General features: G+C 47.2%; 1 protein-coding gene across 1 annotated transcript in view; it reads left to right on the forward strand.

The window, feature by feature from the left end:
* Window positions 1-21,441, forward strand: part of LOC141066014 (P-selectin-like) — a 927,434-nt gene that overhangs the window by 735,516 nt on the left and 170,477 nt on the right. Inside the window, exon 7 of the mRNA XM_073557950.1 lies at window positions 6,632-6,817. Within this exon, the coding sequence (XP_073414051.1) occupies window positions 6,632-6,817 (186 nt within the window). The remainder of the gene's footprint in view (window positions 1-6,631; window positions 6,818-21,441) is intronic.

Genomic DNA, 21,441 nt, shown 5'->3' on the forward strand with positions numbered 1-21,441 from the left:
AGGAGTGCTGCAGTGGGCAGGGGTGGTGGACTGGGAAGGGGTGGTGGACTGGGCAGCATCGTTGATAATGCTGGCTGCATGGGTGCTGGACTATGGAGAACGGTGGATGCTGCTAGCTGCAGGGTTGATGAACTTGGCAGCGTGGTCGCTCGGTGAACTGGAGGCGGTGGAGGTGGCGGATAGTTCGGTGCTGTGGGAGCTGGAAAGTTGATTGGCTGCTGGTAATATCCTCCGGCCTGTTGATTGTAGGATTGTGACTACTGCTGGGACTGCTGCTGCTGTAATGTGTGGCTGTAAGCAACCTGGCAGGCCTGCATGACATTCAGCTGGAGTTGAGGAGTAAGGTTTTCTGACACGCTTCGCTCAATTGCAGAAAAAAAAATGGCACACCGGTCTCTCAAGGTCGGCTTCCAGGCGGTCAAGGCATTTGTTGACTTCCTTGAACCCACTCTTCACTCTGTCATCAATCAACCTAATCCCATCCTGTAAGACCGAGCTTAATTGCATAAACTCGAGCATGCCTGACCTCTCCCAGGCCCTCTGCCACTGACGAGAAGACCCAGCAAAAGCAGCGGCAGAGGGCTGGGAGAGAGCAAAACCTGAAGGACCGACTGCCTGTTCCCCAGCCTTTGAAGCCTGCAAGGTTGCTCAATCGCTGGTGGATATTTGGGACTGTGTCTGTTCAGTGGCTGGTAGACAAGGGGCCGTTTCAACAGAGGATGAACCGGGATGTGTGGTGCTGCACCAGGTTCTGTGTGGAAAAGAGAAAAACATTAATGCAAAAATCAAGGTAGTGTTGTGCTGCTCAAAATCGTCACTATACCTGAGGATAAATTCACAAAAGGTTATAGTTTGCAAAATATGGTCACTTGAGGGGATATTCTGCTTTTATAGCACTTTGGGGCTCTTTATATGGAATCTGCAAACTAGTCTAGGAAAATCTGTGCTCCAGGAGGCAAATAGCGCTCCGTCCCTCCCAAGTCACCTCCGTATGTCAAAGTAGTACTGTACAACCACATATAGGGTATTTCTACAGTCAGCAGAAATTGTGGGAGACTTTCTGGGAGACATTCTGTTGCCATTTTTACCCTTTTCCCAGTATTAAAGTGTAAAACTTGGGACTAGTATGCTTATATGTACGTATATCTATGACACCACCTTTTCGCTATAAGATTCTGCTGAGTAAATGGGAAAAGGAGGCAAGTTACCCATTATTACACATTTCCATCATGGTTATAAAAAATGTATTAAAATAATTCAGAAACACTGGTCTACTCTCCAATCAGATAACATAATAGGAGAATTTTTACCAAAGTATCCAAAATTTGTTTTTAGAAAATGCCAAACAATAGGCAATATTGTGGCACTCACGGTAGGTAATACTAGTGTTAGGGCTCCGAAGGCGCAAGCCCCTGGTTTTACACCATGTGAGACCTGTTCTTGTTGTATCCGTACAAAGTTTAAGAAAAGCAACAATACAAATTTTATCATCGTGTGATCTGATCTGACAGGTGTCGCAGGTGCAGGTCCGGCAACTCCCTTCTTCTTGCGATACTACTCTCCTGCTTGCTTCATCCCTCTACTGCGCAGGCGTACTTTTGTGTCCTGATGAGGATAGACCAAAGTCCGGAAGTGTGCATGTGGCATTTATAAAACAAATTTTCTGCACCTTATTAAATACCTTCAGGTCAATTGCAACAGGACTACTAGAAAATTACTTTTGAAAGGAATCCTATATGTAGTTTAGGGCATTTTAGCAGGGGGACAGGCATCTTGCTTCTCTATTAGTGGACAGAACAGAGCCCAGGCCAGCAGCCCTGACTAAGAAGGTCCGTGCACCTTTGAAACGCATCGGCGATTGGCCCTTCTCAGCCTCCGTCTTCCAGCATTCAGCTCCCTGCTCTAGGTGACATCACCCAGACCACGCCCCTCTACATTCCGGCACTGTCAGCGGCGTCTCCCGGCCGGCCCACACCGTGTGCTTCCATCCTTCGGTGAGGGCGAAGATGGGTCCCACTCAGGTGGGACGCTCCCCTGTCCCCATTCTCCCTCCACCGTGGTTGCACCTCTAAGATCTTACGTTCCGCTGTGGTCAAACGCAAGTACCGGTGAACTCCTTAGTTCATACCTCCTTACCTCAGCGTTCAGGATCCTTCTTGTTGCAGTTGTTCCTGTGGAGAAATCCTCTGGTCATTTACCCAGAAGTCTATCTCGCATGACTATAGGAGTCGACACAAGTAAGGATCCTTCCCTCATGCCTATTCCTATTCTATTTTATTATATTTGCTAAGTTCATTACCTGAACCTTTAAATTTGTAGTAGGCTTCAGTGGGAGACTAATAGCCCTTATATATACTAGTTATGATCCCGGTCTATGCCCGGGTGGCGAGCATTTTTATTGGTATATGGTCTCCCATCCTGGTATGTGCTTCCCCCTCCTATCCTGGTATGCATGGCACCCCTCATCCCCATCCTGGTATGCATGGTACCCCTGATCCCTATCCTGATATGTATGGTCCCCTCACCCCCCAATCCTGGTATGCATGGTCCCCTCACCCCCCAATCCTGGTATGCATGGTCCTCTCACCCCTATCCTGGTATGCATGGTCCTCTCACCCCCCTATCCTGGTATGCATGGTCCCCTCACCCCCATTTTGTGGTATGCATGGTCCCCTCACCCCCTTTCCTGGTATGCTTGGTCCCCTCACCCCCCTTTCCTGGTATGCATTGTCCCCTCACCCCCCTATCCTGGTATGCATGGTCCTCTCACCCCCCAATCCTGGTATGCATGGTCCCCTCACCTCCCCTTTCCTGGTATGCATGGTCCCCTTACCCCTCTATCCTGGTGTGCATGGTCCCCTCACCCCCCAATCCTGGTATGCATGGTCCCCTCACCCCCCAATCCTGGTATGCATGGTCCCCTCACCCCCCTTTCCTGGTATGCATGGTCCTCTCACCCCCTTATCCTGGTATGCATGGTCCCCTCACCCCCCAATCCTGGTATGCATGGACCCCTCACCCCCCTTTCCTGGTATGCAAGGACCCCTCACCCCCCTTTCCTGGTATGCATGGACCCCTCACCATCCTATCCTGGTATGCATGGTCCCCTCACCCCCCCATCCTGGTATGCATGGTCCCCTCACCCCCCTTTCCAGGTATGCATGGTCCCCTCACCACCCTATCCCAGTATGCATGGTCCCCCTCACCCCCCTTCCCTGGTATACATGGTCCCCTCACCCCTATTAAACTGCACACATACAAAAAAAACATTTATACTCACCTTTCTTTCCTGTGTCCAGCACTGTCCCATTCTGCCGGAGGCCGGGGGAGGATTCTGCAAATGTGTCTTCAGTAAAATGGTGCTGGATAGCACTATGCGCATGCGCAATTCCCACGCGCACTCCTGCCCCGGTCTCCGGCCGAAGTGAGGCACCGCGACAACGCTCCTCCCAGTCAGGTAAGTATGTAAGTATGGCGCCCGAGATCAAGGTATGCAGTGTGTACGTGTACCGCTATCTTGGTGCCATACACACTCCTCTTACCTCTGGATGCCTCATTCATGGGCAGCACGGTGGCTCAGTGGTTAGCGCTGCAGCCTTGCAGCGCTGGGGTCCTGGGTTCGAATCCCACCAAGGACAACATCTGCAAGGAGTTTGTATGTTCTCCCCGTGTTTGCGTGGGTTTCCTCCGGGTACTCCGGTTTCCTCCCACACTCCAAAGACATACTGATAGGGAATTTAGACTGTGAGCCTCATCGGGGACAGTGATGAAAATGTGTGCAAACTGTTAAGCGCTGCGGAATATGTTAGCGCTATATAAAAATAAAGATTATTATTATTCTGTCTGGAGCCAGACTGCGCAGGCGCGTCGTGCTTGCGCAGTCTATAAAGGCTTCAGACAGAGTGACGCTTACAGTTTTATATTATAGATCTATATGTGTTTTTCCTCAGTTACCATTTTCTTTGCTGGATTATTGAATCATTCCAAGGTAGGGAGTTATTTCTTCTCATTCACTCGTATGCTAAATTTTTATATCCTCTATAGAGAGTGATTGTAATATAATTTTATTTTGATTTGATATTTCTACTTATTTATTTTTCTGGCTTATGTAGTGAGTAGCTTTAGCGTGGTGCTCCCTTTCTGTTTTTGCATCTTTTTAACTGCCAGTCAGCAGCACAGATGCTGCCTAAACATCTGCAGCTTTAGTATATACTAAGAGGAGCGCCGATGTATATATTTATATATATTCTTAGATTGTTCTAACCAATTTATGAGAATCCTCCTAGAGGAAGAGAAACAAACTCCATAGAACTTTAATGAGACATTAAAAACTCAATTTGAGATCACAAAGAAATTCTCAACAGAACCAGACTTTGCAGCAAAGGAATTGACTTTGCAAAATACATTAGAAAGGTTCCAATATCACCTCAAGGAAAGGAAGCGTAAATACTTCATAAGGGACTTACAAGACTTTAAAAATAACAAAGCATATTCACAGACAAATACTAGAATTTATAGAAATTTTGATACAGAAATATCTTCTTCGGATACAGAGGTATCAGATACTGAGGGAAGGTCAAAGAACGCACATGGTAGGCAGAGAGGAAGGGAGGACCCGTTCTTTCTCTCCTCTTTTCTCTCATGCTGCGCTAGTCTAGGGATGTGCTCCTCTCTCCTTCAGTCCCCAGCACCAACTGACTACCTCCTTCTAACTGACTCCAGTTTCCATGACAAGTCCCTCTGACTCCTCCCCTTCTACTTTCTCCACCCACACCCTCTATCTAGCTCCTCCCAGGCCCTGAGAGGTACAGTGTTGAATGTAAGTGTGTGGGTTCTGGGAAGTGCCCCCTCCTCCTTACCTGAGAGCGGAGTACCACACCTCATGCTGAGGTGCAGTACCTCTGGCAACTGAACCCTCAGAGGCGCCACACAAGCATATAAATTTTCTCTTTATACATGACCTAATATGAATACAGTAAGCAGCTAATGTACTTGAGTATGTGTGAACGTGGGCATAGATTTCCTATCCCACCTTTATTAGCGGTGTCCTAGGTCATTTGTGGTTTTTAATTAAGTGCTGGATTTCTCTGTTCCCTAAGGGGACTAGTGGATGGGGGGAGGGGGGTTATGGTCTCCCCAGAGCCACATAAATTGACAGCTAACATGAGCTAATGAATGCCTGCACAGATTAATTTCTTTTATATCAGCACACGAAGAGTTAAATCAAGGGGTAATGTTAGATAGAATCTGCTGAAATCCAATTTACCGTATGCATTCTGTGCAGATGGGTGCAGGGAACAGAAATGAGGTAATAATGTCATCCCGGCTGATGCGTTCCATACGTTGGAAATTCTGAACAGATGATAGGGTCAGGATATGCCTATGTGTATCACTGTTAAGTGATGCGTTCCACGCACTGGAAGTGAAGGGGGGAAACCGAATGTGATGTACTGAAGGTCCTGAGACGTGTTCATTACAGTATGGCCTCCTGGTGTGGAGGGGTTACAATCTCGGGTATGGCCCCCTTTTCTTGAGGGGTAACCATCTCGGGTTTGCCCCCTGACTTGGAGAGGTGTTCATCATAGTATAACGCCCTGGTATGGAGGGTGTGAGTCAGTGATTCCTGTTACAGCTGTGTGTTGGAAGGTCCTAACTTACTGAATAGCACATGGAGAGGCCTTGGACCTGAACGCCTGAGTGTTGGAAGGTCCTAGGAGTGGACGACTTCCTGAAGAGCAAATAGAGAGGCCCTGTATGTGCAGAGTCTGTGACGGCACTGTGTGGGGGAAGCTATTGTACTTGTGGGGGTCTGGACTGTTGGGCGTGCACTGGTCACAAGGACAGTGATCCCAGTGAGGCAGCTTTCCCACGAGTGAGGACTGACAATGAGTCAGTGTGTGGAGCAGGAGCTCCTGTAAGGTATCTCCACAGACTGTTGGTGCCTGTTATGTTCCATGGATGTTACTGGACTGTTCGGCGTGCAGTCACCCACGGCACCTGGACAGTGAAAAGTCCAGCATGTTTAGTGACTGTGAGTTAAGTCGTGTACTAAGAAGTGTTATAGACTATGTGTTAAGCCTGTGATCTATAACATGGCCTCAAGTGGCTTAGGACATCTAAATAAACCAAATAGACTGTTTTTGTGACAAAAACATGCCTGTGTGCCCTCACCTGGTTGACAAGCGAGTGTCCCCCAACACGCTCAGTAAGCGTTGCCTTACAAGGGGTAACCATTATGGGTATGACACCCTGGTGTGCAGGGGTAACCATAATTGCGAAATTTTCTAAATTGTCGCCAAATTTCCGATATTTTCACAAACACAAGTCATATTAAACAAATTTTACCGCTATCATGAAGTAAAATATGTTGTAAAAAAAGTCTCATAATCAGTGTGATCCATTGAAGAGTTACAGACTTATTACGTCGTAAAGTAACAGTGGTCAGATTTAAAAAACGAGGCCTGGTTATTAACCTACAAAGTGGCTAGATCCTCAAGGGGTTAAGAGATTAAAGGCCAGCATATATGTAGATTGGTTTTATTATTATGATTGTGCTTTAAAATTTTCAGTAATTTTGTTTTCTTGCATAATTCAATATATGTTGTCAATTTAAAATCAATTTTTGTTACAGCGGTCCAATGTAAGGCCCTGCAGAGCCCAGAACATGGTGAAGTAAATTGTTCTGATACATTCGGAGAGTACAGGTACAAATCTATCTGCAACTTCACTTGTGATGAAGGATTTGAATTACAAGGAATATCATTGTTATGGTGTCAGAACACAGGAGAATGGTCTGAATCTACTCCCTCATGCTCTGGTAAGTGTCTTATAAAATTGTAAGGCCTCACTCAGACATCAGTAATGTTTCATGTATTTAAAAAATGTTGGACATGACCTCTGTGTTTTTCATCCCATTTTCCACAGTGTCTAGTCAGTGTTTTACCTTCAGTGTTTCTTCAGGTGGTTTCCTTCTAGAAAAATAATAATTACAGAGCTTCTCCTATTCATTGAAATTAGGGATGAGCAGACCCATGGATGTTCAAGTTTGTAGGGATTGGCTGAAGTAGAATAAAATGGTTAGTTCGGTATAAGAACTTATCCCCGAACCTGAACCCGATACAAGTCAATGAGGACAAGAACTTTGGTGCTTAAAAATGGCTGTAAAATGGTCAAAGTAAGGGCTGAGGGTCTGCAAAAGAAATCTAAATAGGGGTAAGAACAGGACCAGTGTCTTGCAAACAAATTTTGATTGATAAATGATTTAAAATAACAAACAATGAAAAAAAAAGACAAATGATAATCTTGAATTAATAGGCAAAGGTCCAAGTGGAGAAGGAAGTAGAGTTGGATATAGCAGTGTGGATGGAAGAGGTAAAGGAGGATTACTCCAACAGTGCTTTTTTTTCAATTTTTTTAATTTATTTTTTAATGGAACTGACTTAAACAACCTAGTGTTAACAAAACTAAAACTAGCAATCTAGATCCAGGAGGCACAGAAGCAGCGTCAAACTGGACTACCTTGGGCCCACCAGAGAAAAATCATTCTTGGGGCCCACCATCATACCTCCCAGCTTTTGAAGGGAAAGAGGGACAAAGGTTGCGGGGAGCTGCGGCAAGTTTTGGGCCACGTCCCCGATCACACCCTTTTCACTACTAGTCATCCCATGTCCACGCCCCGACCACACCCATTTAGCACAGCTGATCACACTGACTGGTACTGAGGGCACAGTGGCTGGCATTATGGCCCCAGTGGCTGGCATTATGGGCACAGTGGCTGGTACTGTGGGCACAGTGGCTGGTACTGAGGAAAAGAAAGAAAGAACAGAGAGAGAGAAAAAAGAAAACAGAGAGAAGAAAAGAAAGAAAGGAGAGAAAGAAAGAACAGAGAAAGAAAGAACAGAGAGAGAAAGAAAGAACAGAGAGAGAAAAAGAAAGAGAGAAAGAACAGAGAGAAAGAAAGAACAGAGAGAAAGAACAGAGAGAGAGAAAAAAGAGGGGAAATAAAGAGCAGAGAGAGAAAGAAAGAGAACAGAGAGAGAAAGAAAGAACAGAGAGAGAAAAAGAAAGAGAGAAAGAACAGAGAGAGAAAGAAAAAGAAAGTAAGAAAGAACAGAGAGAAAGAAAGAACAGAGGGAGAGAAAGAAGAAAACAGAGAGGAAAAGAAAAAGGAGAAAGAAAGAAAGAGGGGAAAGAAAGAAAAAAGAGAAAAAGAAAAAGGGGAAACGAACAGAGAAAGAAAAAACTGAGAGAGAAAGAAAAAACAGAAGAGAGAAAGAAAGAAAAAAGAAAGATTAGAGAGAGAAAGAAAGAAAGACCGATTAGAGAGGGAAAGAAAGAAAAGAGAGAGAGAAAGAAAGAGAACAGAGAGGGAGAGAAAAGGAAAGAAAGAAAGAGGGGAAAGAAAGAACAGAGAGAGAAAGAAGAAAACAGAGAGAGAAAGAAAGAGGGGAAAAAAAGAACAGACAGAGAGAAAGAAAGAAGAGAGAGAAAGAAAAAAAGAACAGAGAGAGAAAGAAAGAAAGACCAGAGAGAGAGGAAAATCAAAGAGAGAGAAAGAAAGAGGGGAAAGAAAGAAAGAACAGAGAGAGCGAAAGAAAGAACAGAGAGAGAAAAAAAAGGGGAAAGAAAGACAGAGAGAGAAAGAAAGAAAAAGAAAGTGGGAAAAGAAAGAACAGAGAGAGAGAAAGAACATATAGAGAAAGAAAGATTAGAGAGGGAAAGAAAGAACAGAGAGAGGAAGAAAGAAAATAAGAGAAAGAAGGAACAGAGAAGGAGAGAAAAAGAAAATAAGAAAGAAAGAGGGGAAAGGAAGAACAAAGAAAGAACAGAGAGAGAAAGAAGAAAACAGAGAGAGAAAAAGAAAGAGAGGAAAGAAAGAAGGGAAATAAAAGAGAGAGAAAGAAAGATTAGAGAAAGAAAGAACAGAGAGAGAGAAAGAAAGAGGGGAAAGAAAGAACAGAAAGCGAAAGAAAGAGCATAGAGAGAGAAAGAAAGAAGGGAAGGAAAGAGAGAGAAAGAAAAATATAGAGGGGAAAGAAAGAACAGAGAGAAAGAAAGAAAGAAAGAAAAAACAGAGAAAGAAAGAAAAAAAAAGATTAGAGAGAGAAAGAAAGAACAGAGAGAGAGAATGAAAGAACGATTAGAGAGGGAAAGAAAGAACAGAGAGAAAGAAACAGAGAATGAAAGAAAGAAACAGAGTGTTAGGGGCTGGCGGAACGCACCAAATAAAATAGAAGGTATTTAGGTGCATTCGCAGCCCGAGGTCCACCGTGCAGAGATGGTAACTGCTGCTCGGTAATGGCGGACACTATATAGCGGTATAATAAGTGAACGCACATGGGTTAACATCACCCAGTGTGTACAAGGCGGACTCTGTTGCCTCACAGAGCCGCACCACCGCTGAACATAAATGCCGAAGCCTGTTAAGCTCACAGAGCTCGGCGAGGTGAGCGCTGGTGTAAAGTCACAGGACTCTGCCCCAAGACACAGGGTCGGAGTCCCTCTAGACTCACCAGCACTCAGCACCGCAGTAGATGCGGTACTATGTGCCTTGTGCTGGATGGCACAATATGGCGCTACGTGAGGTGCTGACCTGGACACGCTGTGGCATAAAACCTAGCCACTGACCGGCGCTGACTCTAACACCAAAACCCTAACAACAGGCACAACCAAGTGTAGGGGTTTCAAATGAGTCAGTCACCAGATACATGCATCCATCCTCATACACACCTGAAGCATAAGAGTCTATACTAGCACATGGCCGAGCGGCCATGCGACTCATTTATAGCAGCGTCCTTCCGGGACTTTCCCCGTAGTGGACCAATCCGAGCAGGAAAGGGACCTGTGCGTGTGACCTCCGACCTCCAATGAGAGGTCGTCCAACAGGCATGCTCAGTAAGCAAAGGACAGGACTTAGTCCCAGAAGCGTCTACTTGCTGCTGACTCAAGCATGGAGTTATAGCAGAGCCAGAATGAGCAACCAGACGCATATCATCAGCCTGGGCAAGACGCCTGGACCGAAGTCTCTGCTGACCAGGAATCTCTGCGGCTGCAGAGGAATGGAAGACCGCAGAGGATATGACTAGAGATTCCTCCCTGTGCAGTGGGGGAAACTCGACCCCTAACACAGAGAAAGAGAAAGAAAGAAACAGAGAGATAAAGAAAGATTAGAGAGGGAAAGAAAGAACATAGAGAGAAAGAATGATTAGAGAGGGAAAAAAGAACAGAGAGAGAAAGATCAAACACAGAGAGAAAGAAAGAGAACAGAGGGAGAGAGAAAAAAAGAACAGAGAGAAAGAAAGAAAGAAAGAAAGAGAAAAGAGAGAGAAAGAATGAGGGGCAAGAAAGAACAAAGAGCAAAAGAAAGAACAGCGAGAGCGAGAGAAAGAAAGAACAGAGAGAGAAAGAAGAAGAAAAAAGAGAGAAAGAAAGAACAGAGAGAGATCAGAGAAAGAAAGAAAGAAAGAGGGGAAAGAGAGAAAGAACAGAGAGAGAAAGAAGAAAACAGAGAGAGAAAGAAAGAGGGGAAAGAAAGAACAGAGAGAGAAAGAGGGGAAAGAAAGAACAGAGAAAGAGAGAGAAAGAAAGGAAGAAAAAGAAAGAGGGGAAAGAAAGAACAGAGAAAGAAAGAACAGAGAGAGAAAGAAAAAAGAAAGATTAGAGAGAGAAAGAACAGAGAAAGAGAAAGATAGATCAGAGAGAGAAAGAAAGATTAGAGAGGGAAATAAAGAACATAGAGAGAACAGAGGGCAAGAGAAAGAAAGAACAGAGAGAAAGAAAGAGGGGAAAGAAAGAAAGAACAGAGAGATAAAGAGAAAGAAAGAGGGGAAAGAAAGAAAAAAGAAAGATTAGAGAGAGAAAGAACAGAGAGAAAGATTAGAGAGGGAAAGAAAGAAACAGAGAGAGAAAGAAAGATTAGAGAGGGAAATAAAGAACATAGAGAGAAAGAAAGAGAACAGAGGGCGAGAGAAAGAAAGAAAGAACAGAGAGAGAAAGAAAGAGGGGAAAGAAAGAACAGAGAGAAAGAACAGCGAGAAAGAAAGAAAAGAGCGAGAAAGAAGAAAACAAAGAGAGAAAGAAAGAGGGGAAAGAGAAATAAAGACTAGAGAAAGAAAGAACAGAGAGCGAGAAAGGAAGAACAGAGAGAGAAAGAAAGAGGGGAAGAAAGAAGCAGAGAGAAAGAAAGAAAAAAGAGAGAAAGAAAGATGAAAGAGGGAAAGAAAAACAGAGAGAGAAAGAATGAAAGATTAGAGAGGGAAAGAAAGAACAGAGAAACAGAAAGATTAGAGAGGGAAAGAAAGAACAGATAGAGAGAGAAAAAATAGAGAGGGAAAGAAAGAACACAGAGAGAGAAAGAAACAAAGAGAGAAAGAAAGATTCTACAGCAGCCCGGCTCCCATTGTAATGCCCACCTGAGCCTCCCGGTGCAGGACATATCATGACCCACTCACATGGCCAGCATCCCCGATTCCAAGACAATCCCGCTGTCGGAGGAGGACACAGTGATGGATCTGAAGCATTCCCTGAAGTGCCTCCATGGTTCTGTCACAATCTCCTCCCAAAATTACCTAATTTCCGGTCAGCTTCCAGCACGTCACTTCAAGTGGAATGTCAGTGCGAGTTTTAAAGTGCTCCTCGGGGCTCCGCCATGTACTCCTGTGTCCGCGGGAAAAGTAAGCATCCGGCTGGGACAGTGGGGCAGATTCTCAAAATTAGGACAGTCTCGCTGGATCCGGGATGGTTAGGAGGTATGAATGCTCCCCACCATACATCTTGTACATGCACAGCTTCGCACACCTTATACACACACGGTTCCGCTTTGTATGCCTCGTACACACATGGCTCCGCTCTGTACACCTCGCACACACGGCTCCACTCAGTACACACATGGCTCCACTCCGTAAACCTCGTACACACATGGTTCTGCTCCGCTCTGTACACATACAGCTCAGCTCCGTACACTTCGTACACCCAGGGCTCTGTTTCGCACACCCCCGTACACACGTGGCTCCGCTCCGTACACCCTGTACACACACACACAGCTCCGTACACTTCATACACACAGGGCTCCATTCCGTACAGTTCGTACAGACACGGCTCCGCTCCATACACCAAGTACACACAGCTCCACTCTGTACACCTTGTACACACGCAGCTCTGCTCGCCCCATACACACGCAGCTCCACTCCATACATACATGGCTCCGCTCTGTACACACCATACACAAGCGGCTTTGCTTCGTACACCTTGTACACACATGGTACCACTCTGTACACCTCGTACACACATGGATCCGCTCTGTACACCTCATACACACACGGCATCCGCCCCGTACACCTCGTACACACACGGCTCCGCTCAGTACATCTCATACACACACGCTCCGCTGCATACACCTCGTACACACATGGCTCCGCTCCGTACATCTGATACACACACGTTCCGCTCCATACACCTTGAACACACGCTGCTCCGCTCCGTACACCCCATACACTCGTGGCTCTGCTCCGTACACCTCGTACACACACGGCTCCGCTCCATACACCTTGTACACACATGGCTCCGCTCTGTACAACCCGTACACACGTGGCTCTGCTCTGTACACCTCGTACACACACGGTTCCACTCCGTACACCTCGTACACACACAGCTCTGCTCCGTACACCTCGTACACACACGGCTCTGCTCCGTACACCTCGTACACATACGGCTTCGCTCCGTACTCCTCGTACACACAGCTCTGCTACATCCACACTGTATACCCCTCCTGACCCCACACATAAACTTCCCCTCTTCCAGCACCATGACAACCAGCAGAGCAGAGTAGAGTCCTGCAAACACTGAGGCCCCTGATCATGTGACCCCTGACTCCTCCCCTCCTGTGATCTCATCACAGGTCCTGTGTGCACAGAACAGCCTAGCGACGTCATTGTTGGGATTTATAGGGTTATGTAGAAATGGCTGGCACAGTGTTCTCAGCTGAATGAGGGGAGTTTGCGCCTTGTCTAGGAGTTGTGCCCTGTCGCTGGTGCGCTTGACATCTGCACACAGCATGGCCAGTCAGTTGTAGGCACTATTGACATGCAGAGCAGGGCAAGGACTAATGAAGGAGGCAGAGGCTGGGCCTGGGGGCGGGGCCACCGGAGGATCCTCCGGTGTCCCGGTGCCTCAGTCCGACACTGCATAGAAGAGGTGGACATGACGGTATGAGTGTAAGGCTGGGATCACACATGCAAGGAATATGGCCAAGTCTCACATGTTAATACTCGGCACTGCCGCCGGCACTCAGGAGCGTAGCGTACGGCCGCATAGCAATACATGTAGCCGCATGCTCCGCTCCTGAGTGCTGGTGGCAGCGCCAGGTATTTTTCGCATGTGTGATCCCAACCTTAGAGTACATTTCCACTTGGCATCTTTGCAGTGCTTTGGAAGCAGCAGAATCCCCGCCCCACCCAAAGCGCCGCCCCTTTCTGTACGCTCTGTGATTCCGGATGTGTTCATTGAACACATCCGGAATCACCACATCGTATACATAGCGTAGGCTATTTACCTTCTGGAAACTGAGCGTCTCCGCAAAGTAAACAGACATGCTGCGTTCTAAAAAGATGCGCCGCATTTCTGGTTTCGTGGGTGTGTCACCCGCATATTCCAACGCATAGTGGAGACGGGATTTCATAAAATCCCCTCCACTATGCTATAACATCTGGACACTGAGGATTAAACGCTGCTCTGTACGCAGCGTTCAATCTGCAGCTATTCCGGATCGTGGAAACTCACCGTTAGAGGCAAAGGAGGGGTAATCCAACATATTTTTTGTATTTTTTTTAGCATTGTTTTGTTTTGCTTGTTTTTTATATTTTTATGGATCTGACTTAAAACAACCTAGGATTAACAAAACTAAAACTAGCAATCTAGAACCATGAAGTGTATACAGGTCCATATGGAGGAAGAGGTTGTCATGGCGGTATAGGTGGAAGATGCAATGGAGTAGTAATCAAACACAGGTTTTTTGTATTTTTTTCTTTTTTCAGTGTTTTTTTATCTATGGAACTGACTTAAAATAACATAGAATGAACGCAAAATAAACGAGCAAGCTACAACCAGAGAGCAGACGTCCAACTGGAGGAGGTGAATGTGGTTGTGTAGTGGAAAAGGTGGAGTAGGAGGTAGGCAACATAGCTTTTTGGGTTTTCTATTTGAAGATGAGGCACCCAAATGAAACAAATGGCAAATAGTGTTGAATACTAGCTGGGTGCAGCTGGAATAGTTGTGTAGTCATCCAAAGGCATGGACAAGTCTTGTGGGGTCCACACCTGATTAATATTAAGAAATGTTAGCATTTCCATGTTGGACGTGGACAAGCAGATGTGCCTGTCTGTGATCACACTATGCCGTGCTAAGCACATGTTCCGACAGTACACTTCTCACAGGACAGGACAGCCCCTCCAAGGCATAAAGGGAAAGCTCAGGCTATGTGTCCAATTTGGAGACACAGAACATAAATGGGGCTGAGTCATCAGTTAGCTTGTGGAGACATGTGGACAGGTACTCTCCCACCCAGTTGCTCTAATTCTGCCACCTCTTAATATATACCGTATCAGATGGTGGTGCCAAATGTTGTGCTGAGCTCCTAAAGTTTTGCCACATTTATACCATACTAATGTAAGGAAGTGGCGGGGACCCTCAGTGCTCACTTTCTCCTATATGGCAGTCATGAGTACCCTGTGCGGTGCCCTGATGGTTTGCCTGCATTTTACTGTTTTATTAATGCTACGTGTACTGTGTGATGCTCTTTTATCCCATGCACTTGTATTGTATATACTGTGTTGTAATGAACATGTTAACATTAGGGATAGCAAGAGTTAATCCAGTAGGCTGGATCAGCAGCCTCAAAGGAACAGGAAGTTCTTGTCTCCCAGTCAGTGCCCCGGCAGGCTTGCTCAGGGCAGGACCCTCCTATGGCTCGGTGCAGAAGGTGCCCCAGATGATGGGAGAAAGCTGCCGCAGACCTCTGCCTCAGTCTGCCGGGCAGTGTAGATGGACCCTGGGACCATCATCAGAAAGACTGTTGTGGCTCTCCAGTTTGGGAGGGAGCCACTGATACTGACTGGCCTCAAGTAGCTGCAGGGACAGAACAGGAAGCATAATTTCATGTACATTAAAGTTTTCCCTGTTGGATAAGAACTGTGCCTGTGGTGTTTTTCCTGGATCCTCACTCTCAGTGGCTGCAGTGAGCATGGAAAGAAGGTAACTGTCTGTGCTGTAGGATTGGTACCGCACCTGTCTTTTTTCATATGCAAGGGGTCGGGGTGCTTATGGACTTTTGCTTTAATAGACTCGGTCATGACTACCACCCCCCATCCCACCTTGTTACATTTGGCGTAGTCGGCAGCATTGAGCCTAGCAGCCCTGCAACCCCAAGACTGATGAAATAGATTCCTGAGATTTTTGAATTGTTCACCACCATGAAAGAGTTAAAGAGGGCGGCCGACAGTGACTTTAAGATGGTGCCGAATGCAGACACAGAGATAGTGGTCAGAGGCGCGAAAATGAAGGTGGGTGCCGCCTTTCGTGGGAGTCATGTAAGAGATTTGGTGCCAAAGGAAAGAATGCCTTATCCCCTGCGAAGAGTTCCCACCCTAAATGGGTGCGGGCAAAGAAGAAGAAGCTGCCATCCCCCAGTCTGACCAGAAGAAATGGGTGGAGCAGCAGAAAGTGACCACACCCACAAATGGGTGTAATGCAGGGGAGACGCCATTACCTAACAAAGTGGAGAGATAGAGCTTGTCTTACTGCTGCGGCATCGGCCACCAGGACTGTAGGCGATCTGTGACCAGGGCTGAGACGGGCCTGCATTTCGAGGCCTGATGGTCGGAGGAGCTGGAAGAATGGCACCCATTCCGGCGGTCGGACAAGCAGCCAGTGGAGAGCGAGGAGTTCGAGGGATTAGCGGTGCACTGACAGGAACTGAAAGGAATCCAGAAGACTCTGGAGGCTGCCCTGAGGGGGATTGTTGCAGTTGCGATCACCAGCACCAGACCAGCGGCCGTGCCAGAGGACTGTCACTGGGTGCAGCGGTGGTGAGTAGAGAGTTCCTGCCCATAGTCTCTGCTCCTTCAACCCTTGTGGCCCTGCCATCCTCCCTGGTGGCATCTCGTCTCCCGACTCCTCCGTCATCCCCAGTGTTGGTGGCACCTGCTTCCTCCCAGTCCGCGCCTGTTCTGTCTGGCACCAGTGACGCATACATGGAGGAGCCCAGGGTGCCCACTGCTGGAGAAGCTTGGTGGATCCAGGGAGTCATCCAAGAGAAGAAGTGTCAGGAATGCCGCGTTGTACAAGAATTGCAGCGCCCTGGTGGAGGAAATATGTCTGGCTGGGTAACCTGCGGAGTGATCAGGTAATTTGACCCCTCAAGTGGTTATGAATTCATTTTGGAGGACAGTACGAGAGAGAGGGTATATGTGAATGCTGGATCTATTCGTTGCAAGGGCCCCGTACAGGAATGGGACCAGGTATCATTTGTAAAGGAGTCTGGGCCCCGGGGGCCATATGCGGTGCCATGTATTGACAGACACAGCCCCTTTAAAAGAAAAATTGTGTGTTGTGCCAATTGCACATGGAAAAAAATATGCATCTTCTGTTCCGTATCTCTTAAGTGCAAGGAGCCCAGTATGGCACCAGGACTGAGATGTCAGTAGTGGCCATCATGGTCACGGATAAAGGACTGTGTTTTGTTTCCCCCTCTTCCAAATTTATTTGTGCACAGTTGTGCACCCCCTGCTGGATCACAGGGCTGAAACCCTATGAGGGTTGCTTGTCATAAACTGTGTGTGCAGCTGCTGCAAAGACTGAACTGTTTTAACCCAGAACTTTGTGCAATTTTAACCCTGGACTAGCCCCTGTTAAGCGCAGCACACAAATATCTTGGTGGGCCTGTGATCTTGTTAAAGGAGGGAGAGGGGAAGCCGATCAGGAGAACCTGAGGTGCGAGCCAGATCAGGACTATGGAACTGCATTAAGTGGCCATCAGGCCCATATGTTTACAGGTCCCAGGAGCAAAGGGACCAGTATCAGAAGGACCCCTTAAAGAGACTAAGTGTGTTTTTATGAACTATGTCACCTTTTGTTTTATAAGCTGTATGGTCGGGGATGACCATATTTTAGGAGGGAGGAGTGTAAGGAGTTGGGGGGGTCCCTCATTGCTCTTCCATATGCCAGGTATGAGTGCCCTGTGTGATACCCGGATGCCTTGCGTACATTTTACTGTTTTACTAATGCTATGTGAACTGTGTGATGCTCTTTTTTCCCATGCTCTTGCATTGTATATACTGTGTTGTAATGAACATGTTAACATTAGGGATAGCAAGAGTTGATCCAGTAGCCTGGGTCAGCAGCCTCAAAGTAACATGAAATTCCTGTCTCCCTGTCAGTGCCCGGACAGGCTTGCCTAGGGCAGAACGCTCCTACGGCTAGGAGCAGAAAGTGCCCTGGATGATGGGACAAGGCTGCCGCAGACGTCTGCCTCAGACTGCCAGGCAGTGTAGATGGACCCTGGGAGCCACTGATACTGAGTGGCCTCAAGTAGCTGCAGGGATAGAGCAGGAAGCATCATTTCATGTATAGTAAAGTTTTCACTTTTGAGTCAGGACTGTGCCTGTTGTGTTTTTCCTGGATCCTCACCCACAGTGGTTGCAGTGAGCATGGAAAGAAGGTAGCTGACTGTGCTGTAGGATTGGGACCACACCTGTCCTTTTTCATGTGCAAGGGGCCGGGGTGCTTATGGACTGTTGCTTTAATAGACTTGGTCATGACTACCACCCCGTGGTACCTTGTTACACTAACACTGCTTTCCAATGTGTTGGTGGTGACCCAGCTGCTTTGGTGACTACCTCCTCTACCTATGCCTTGTTCTTCCACTGAGCCCTGACTGTCAGTTGGGAAATCAATTAGTAGCTTCTCTACAAGTGTCTGCTTGTGTTCTGCCCATTCTGTGCAATAAGATATTTTAAGTGCTGTTCCAGCTATGGCCATTAGGTGTCATAGTTGCCTTTCTCTTTCTTATTCATGTGTTTGGAAACTTCTGTTCCCCCAAATGGCTAACTGTTCAGAACCGCCCCCTCCTTTCTGCCTGGGTTTTGCAGCATGTAACTATTCCTGCCGAACTCCAGAGTAGCCCACATGTGCTCAGCTCCATGCAAAACCACTGCTTATAACAAGTGTATTCCGTTTTTACCTGAATCATCCACATTGTGTACAACAATATCTGAATCATCCATAACTGTGTTGAACAATCTCTGATATCATCTACAACTTTGTACAGCAACCCCTGATCTCATCTACTACTGTGTTCTACTATACCGTCTGTTATCATCTCCCATTGTTGTCCATATCATCCCAATAAATATAGACTTAAGCACCCATACAGTCTTGTTTCAGGGAGTGGATGAAAGGTTAAGCCGTACGCTGGAATCCACACAGCGTCATTCATGGAAGAAGGCAGAACAACTTGTATTCAAGCATTTTTGATACTGTTCCAGTAATGGAAATAATTATGGTCCTGTCAGGAACACCGCACTGTACTTGCTCACTGAGCCAGTGCGCATGTCCTGAGTGTCAGCGCTGGCGTGCAGCCTCCGCTGAGCAGTGACTCACCCGCAATGTAGGGGTACCGGGGTCAGGTACAGCCAGAAAGTACCGATGCACAGGACCTGTGGATGCTGAAGTTTAGGAAGCCAGCATAGGACCTATGGTCATGTGAATGGTCATGTGACTGCAAGGGGGCGGGGCTTAGCGTCCTGCACACAGAGAAGGAAGAGAACTCAGAGTCCAAGCAAAGCAGAGGTTATGCACAGTACAGACCAGCGAGGTACAGGAGAGATAAACAGATGGGAGGTCAGACAAAGCCAAAGGTCATACACAGGATCACAGTACAGTACCAGGGAGGAGACAGAGCGGATAATCAGGGCCAAGCAGAGATCAAAACCAAACAGACATATAAGGTACCAGGCAGAATCCAAAGCGATATCCAGGGAACAGACCGAGTCATACACAGAGAATCAAGTAACCAGAACACAGCACTAACACACTCAGGGGTCACCACACAATGCCAAGGGCAAGAGTATAACTGACAGGGATGGGAGCATCCTGAGGCTATAAGAAGCCTCCCCCAGAACCAGGGAGAGGCCACAATCATAGCCCCAGGTGTGCAGGTAAGCCTGCACCGGGATCACAACCTTTAACCCCAGAAATGCCAGTCATCAGCACTGGTTCCAAACATTAACCCCACGTGTGCGAGTCAAACCCGCACTGAGATCATGACAGGTCCATTGCCCTTGTATCGAGGATCGAGCAGTGTGGCCAATCAGTTTTCTGCTCTATTAGCAATAGGGGCTACTTGGTGGTCCTAATGCAGGCAGAGCAGTGTGTGTTAATTTATGCGTGCCTGGCTGCCAAGAGGCAATGACAAGCTGTCCTCAGTGGGAGTTATATCATCAAAGTACTCTGTATCCATTCAGCCACTCTGCAGTGATGCCCGTGAGCTGTTCTGAATGCCACTTTGCTGTGAACACAGTTGTTCCTCTTTCTCCATCTTATCCTCCCAAACTGTCCGCTGGCTTTACAGTTGGGTAGCTGTTCAGGCCTGGTAACAGTGCTAATTGACGCTGCTCCTCTTCCTCCTGTGCCACCACATCATCCATTATGGCCTGAATTATTTTTCCCTGCAGGTATGTAATTGGAATAATAACTCTGATGATGGCATCATCACATCATCAGCACTGGCTATATTGGTGGAATATTTAAAGCAGCTCAACATGGCACACACATTCCACATGGAGGTCCATTCATTGGTGGTGAAGTGATGTTGTTCTGCAACAACAGGGTGAGAACGCCAAAAGTGCACGCACACTGTCCACCACTATCAGCAACAGCTCTGACATTTATGTGTAGTTTCTCAGGAAGCTCTGCACCACCAATTTCAGCACAAGTGCCAGGCAAGGCATGTGTGTCAAATCAGGTAGGCTCAGAGCTGCTTTGAGATTTCACCCATTATAGCACACCACCAGACGGAGCTTGAGGTTCACTGGCACCAACCACTCATCTGTCTGCTGCATGATCCCCATCCACAGCTCCTGCATGGGGTAGGATTTGTCCCCAAGCAAAGGAGTTTAAGAACAGTCAGCAGTCTTTTGCAACTTGCCGTGCTGGTTGGTGGTGCAGTTCTTACTGTGACCGAATGAACCGGAGTAGGAGGAAGAGGCAATCTGGGCAGGGAAATGTCTAGCAATCCTCATTGGTGGTAGGACATGTGCTAGAAAGCGATGACAATGTAGTGGTGACTCGAAAGGATGTACTGCACAATAGCCACCGCCATCAGCTTTTTTTAACTATCCATCTCCACAAGCCGGAATGGCAGCATATCAAATGCCAGTAATTTGTAAATGCTGTAATTCAGAATCATAGCTCTTGGGTGCATAGGGGTTATTTCTTCTTTTTCTCAAGGATTTGGGGGATGGAAAGCTGAACACTTTCATGGGACAGTGTGGAGATGCTCAGTGGCACTGTTGGTAATGGCTGTGGTGCTGTGACATCCTCTCTTTGCGAGGTAGCAGATGTGCTTGTTAATCGTGAGCAGGAGGAAGAGGCTGAGACTGCAACAGGAGAGGGAGCAGAAGGAGGCTCAGATCTGTCATGTTTTTTAAGGTGTGTTCTCCTCTTTACCTTGTACTTGAAATTCAGATGCCTCGATATACAGGTGGTGCTCAGGTTTAGAAGATTTATGTTTCTCTTAAGACTCTGACAACAAAGCTCCCTGAAATAATGTCACGCCAGGCAGCTCTTTTGAGCTGGCTTTTATAAGCTAATTTCAGTGGAGCAGAGGGCAGGAGGAGCCAACGTACTGGTTAGTGGCTGCCCCCTGTGCCTTTGCATCTTGCGCCCTCTTTTGCTGTTCTGCTGGGGCAGTGGGCTGCCATCCCAGGGCTGTGGGGTACTCGGTACCGGGCCGGTGTCAGCGGGATGTGTCACAGCAGCGGTGACCCTGTCCGTGGCCCTGGGCGCCCAAGTAATGGGGGAGTTTGTATTGTAGTTAGTTTGAATGAATAGTTCGTGACACCACCTGTGGTGTTTGGCAAGTGAGGTGTTAAGCCGACGCTGCTTGCAGATCCTCTGGGGCTGGTGGTGTGTGGCAGCCAAGATGGTGAAGCTCCCCACAGGTGGAGCTGTAGCCCCAGGGCAGTGTAGGTGTAATGGATGAGAAGCGCAGATAGTGTAGGAGCTGGTACCCAGATGTAGTGGTGCTGAGGATGTAGGCGTGATAATGAATGGAGGACACCGGGGCTTGTAGTTCCAAAGCTTTACTCACAGTCTGTAGTGCACACAGGTGCCTGCCTCCGGGCCGTGTCCTCCGGGTCAGAGACTCAGTCAACCTCCAGGCAAGATGGT

This window comes from Dendrobates tinctorius, unplaced genomic scaffold (genome assembly GCF_039654945.1).
Source record: "Dendrobates tinctorius isolate UK_male_01 unplaced genomic scaffold, ASM3965494v1 ptg000012l, whole genome shotgun sequence".
NCBI classification, from domain to species: Eukaryota; Metazoa; Chordata; class Amphibia; order Anura; family Dendrobatidae; genus Dendrobates; species Dendrobates tinctorius.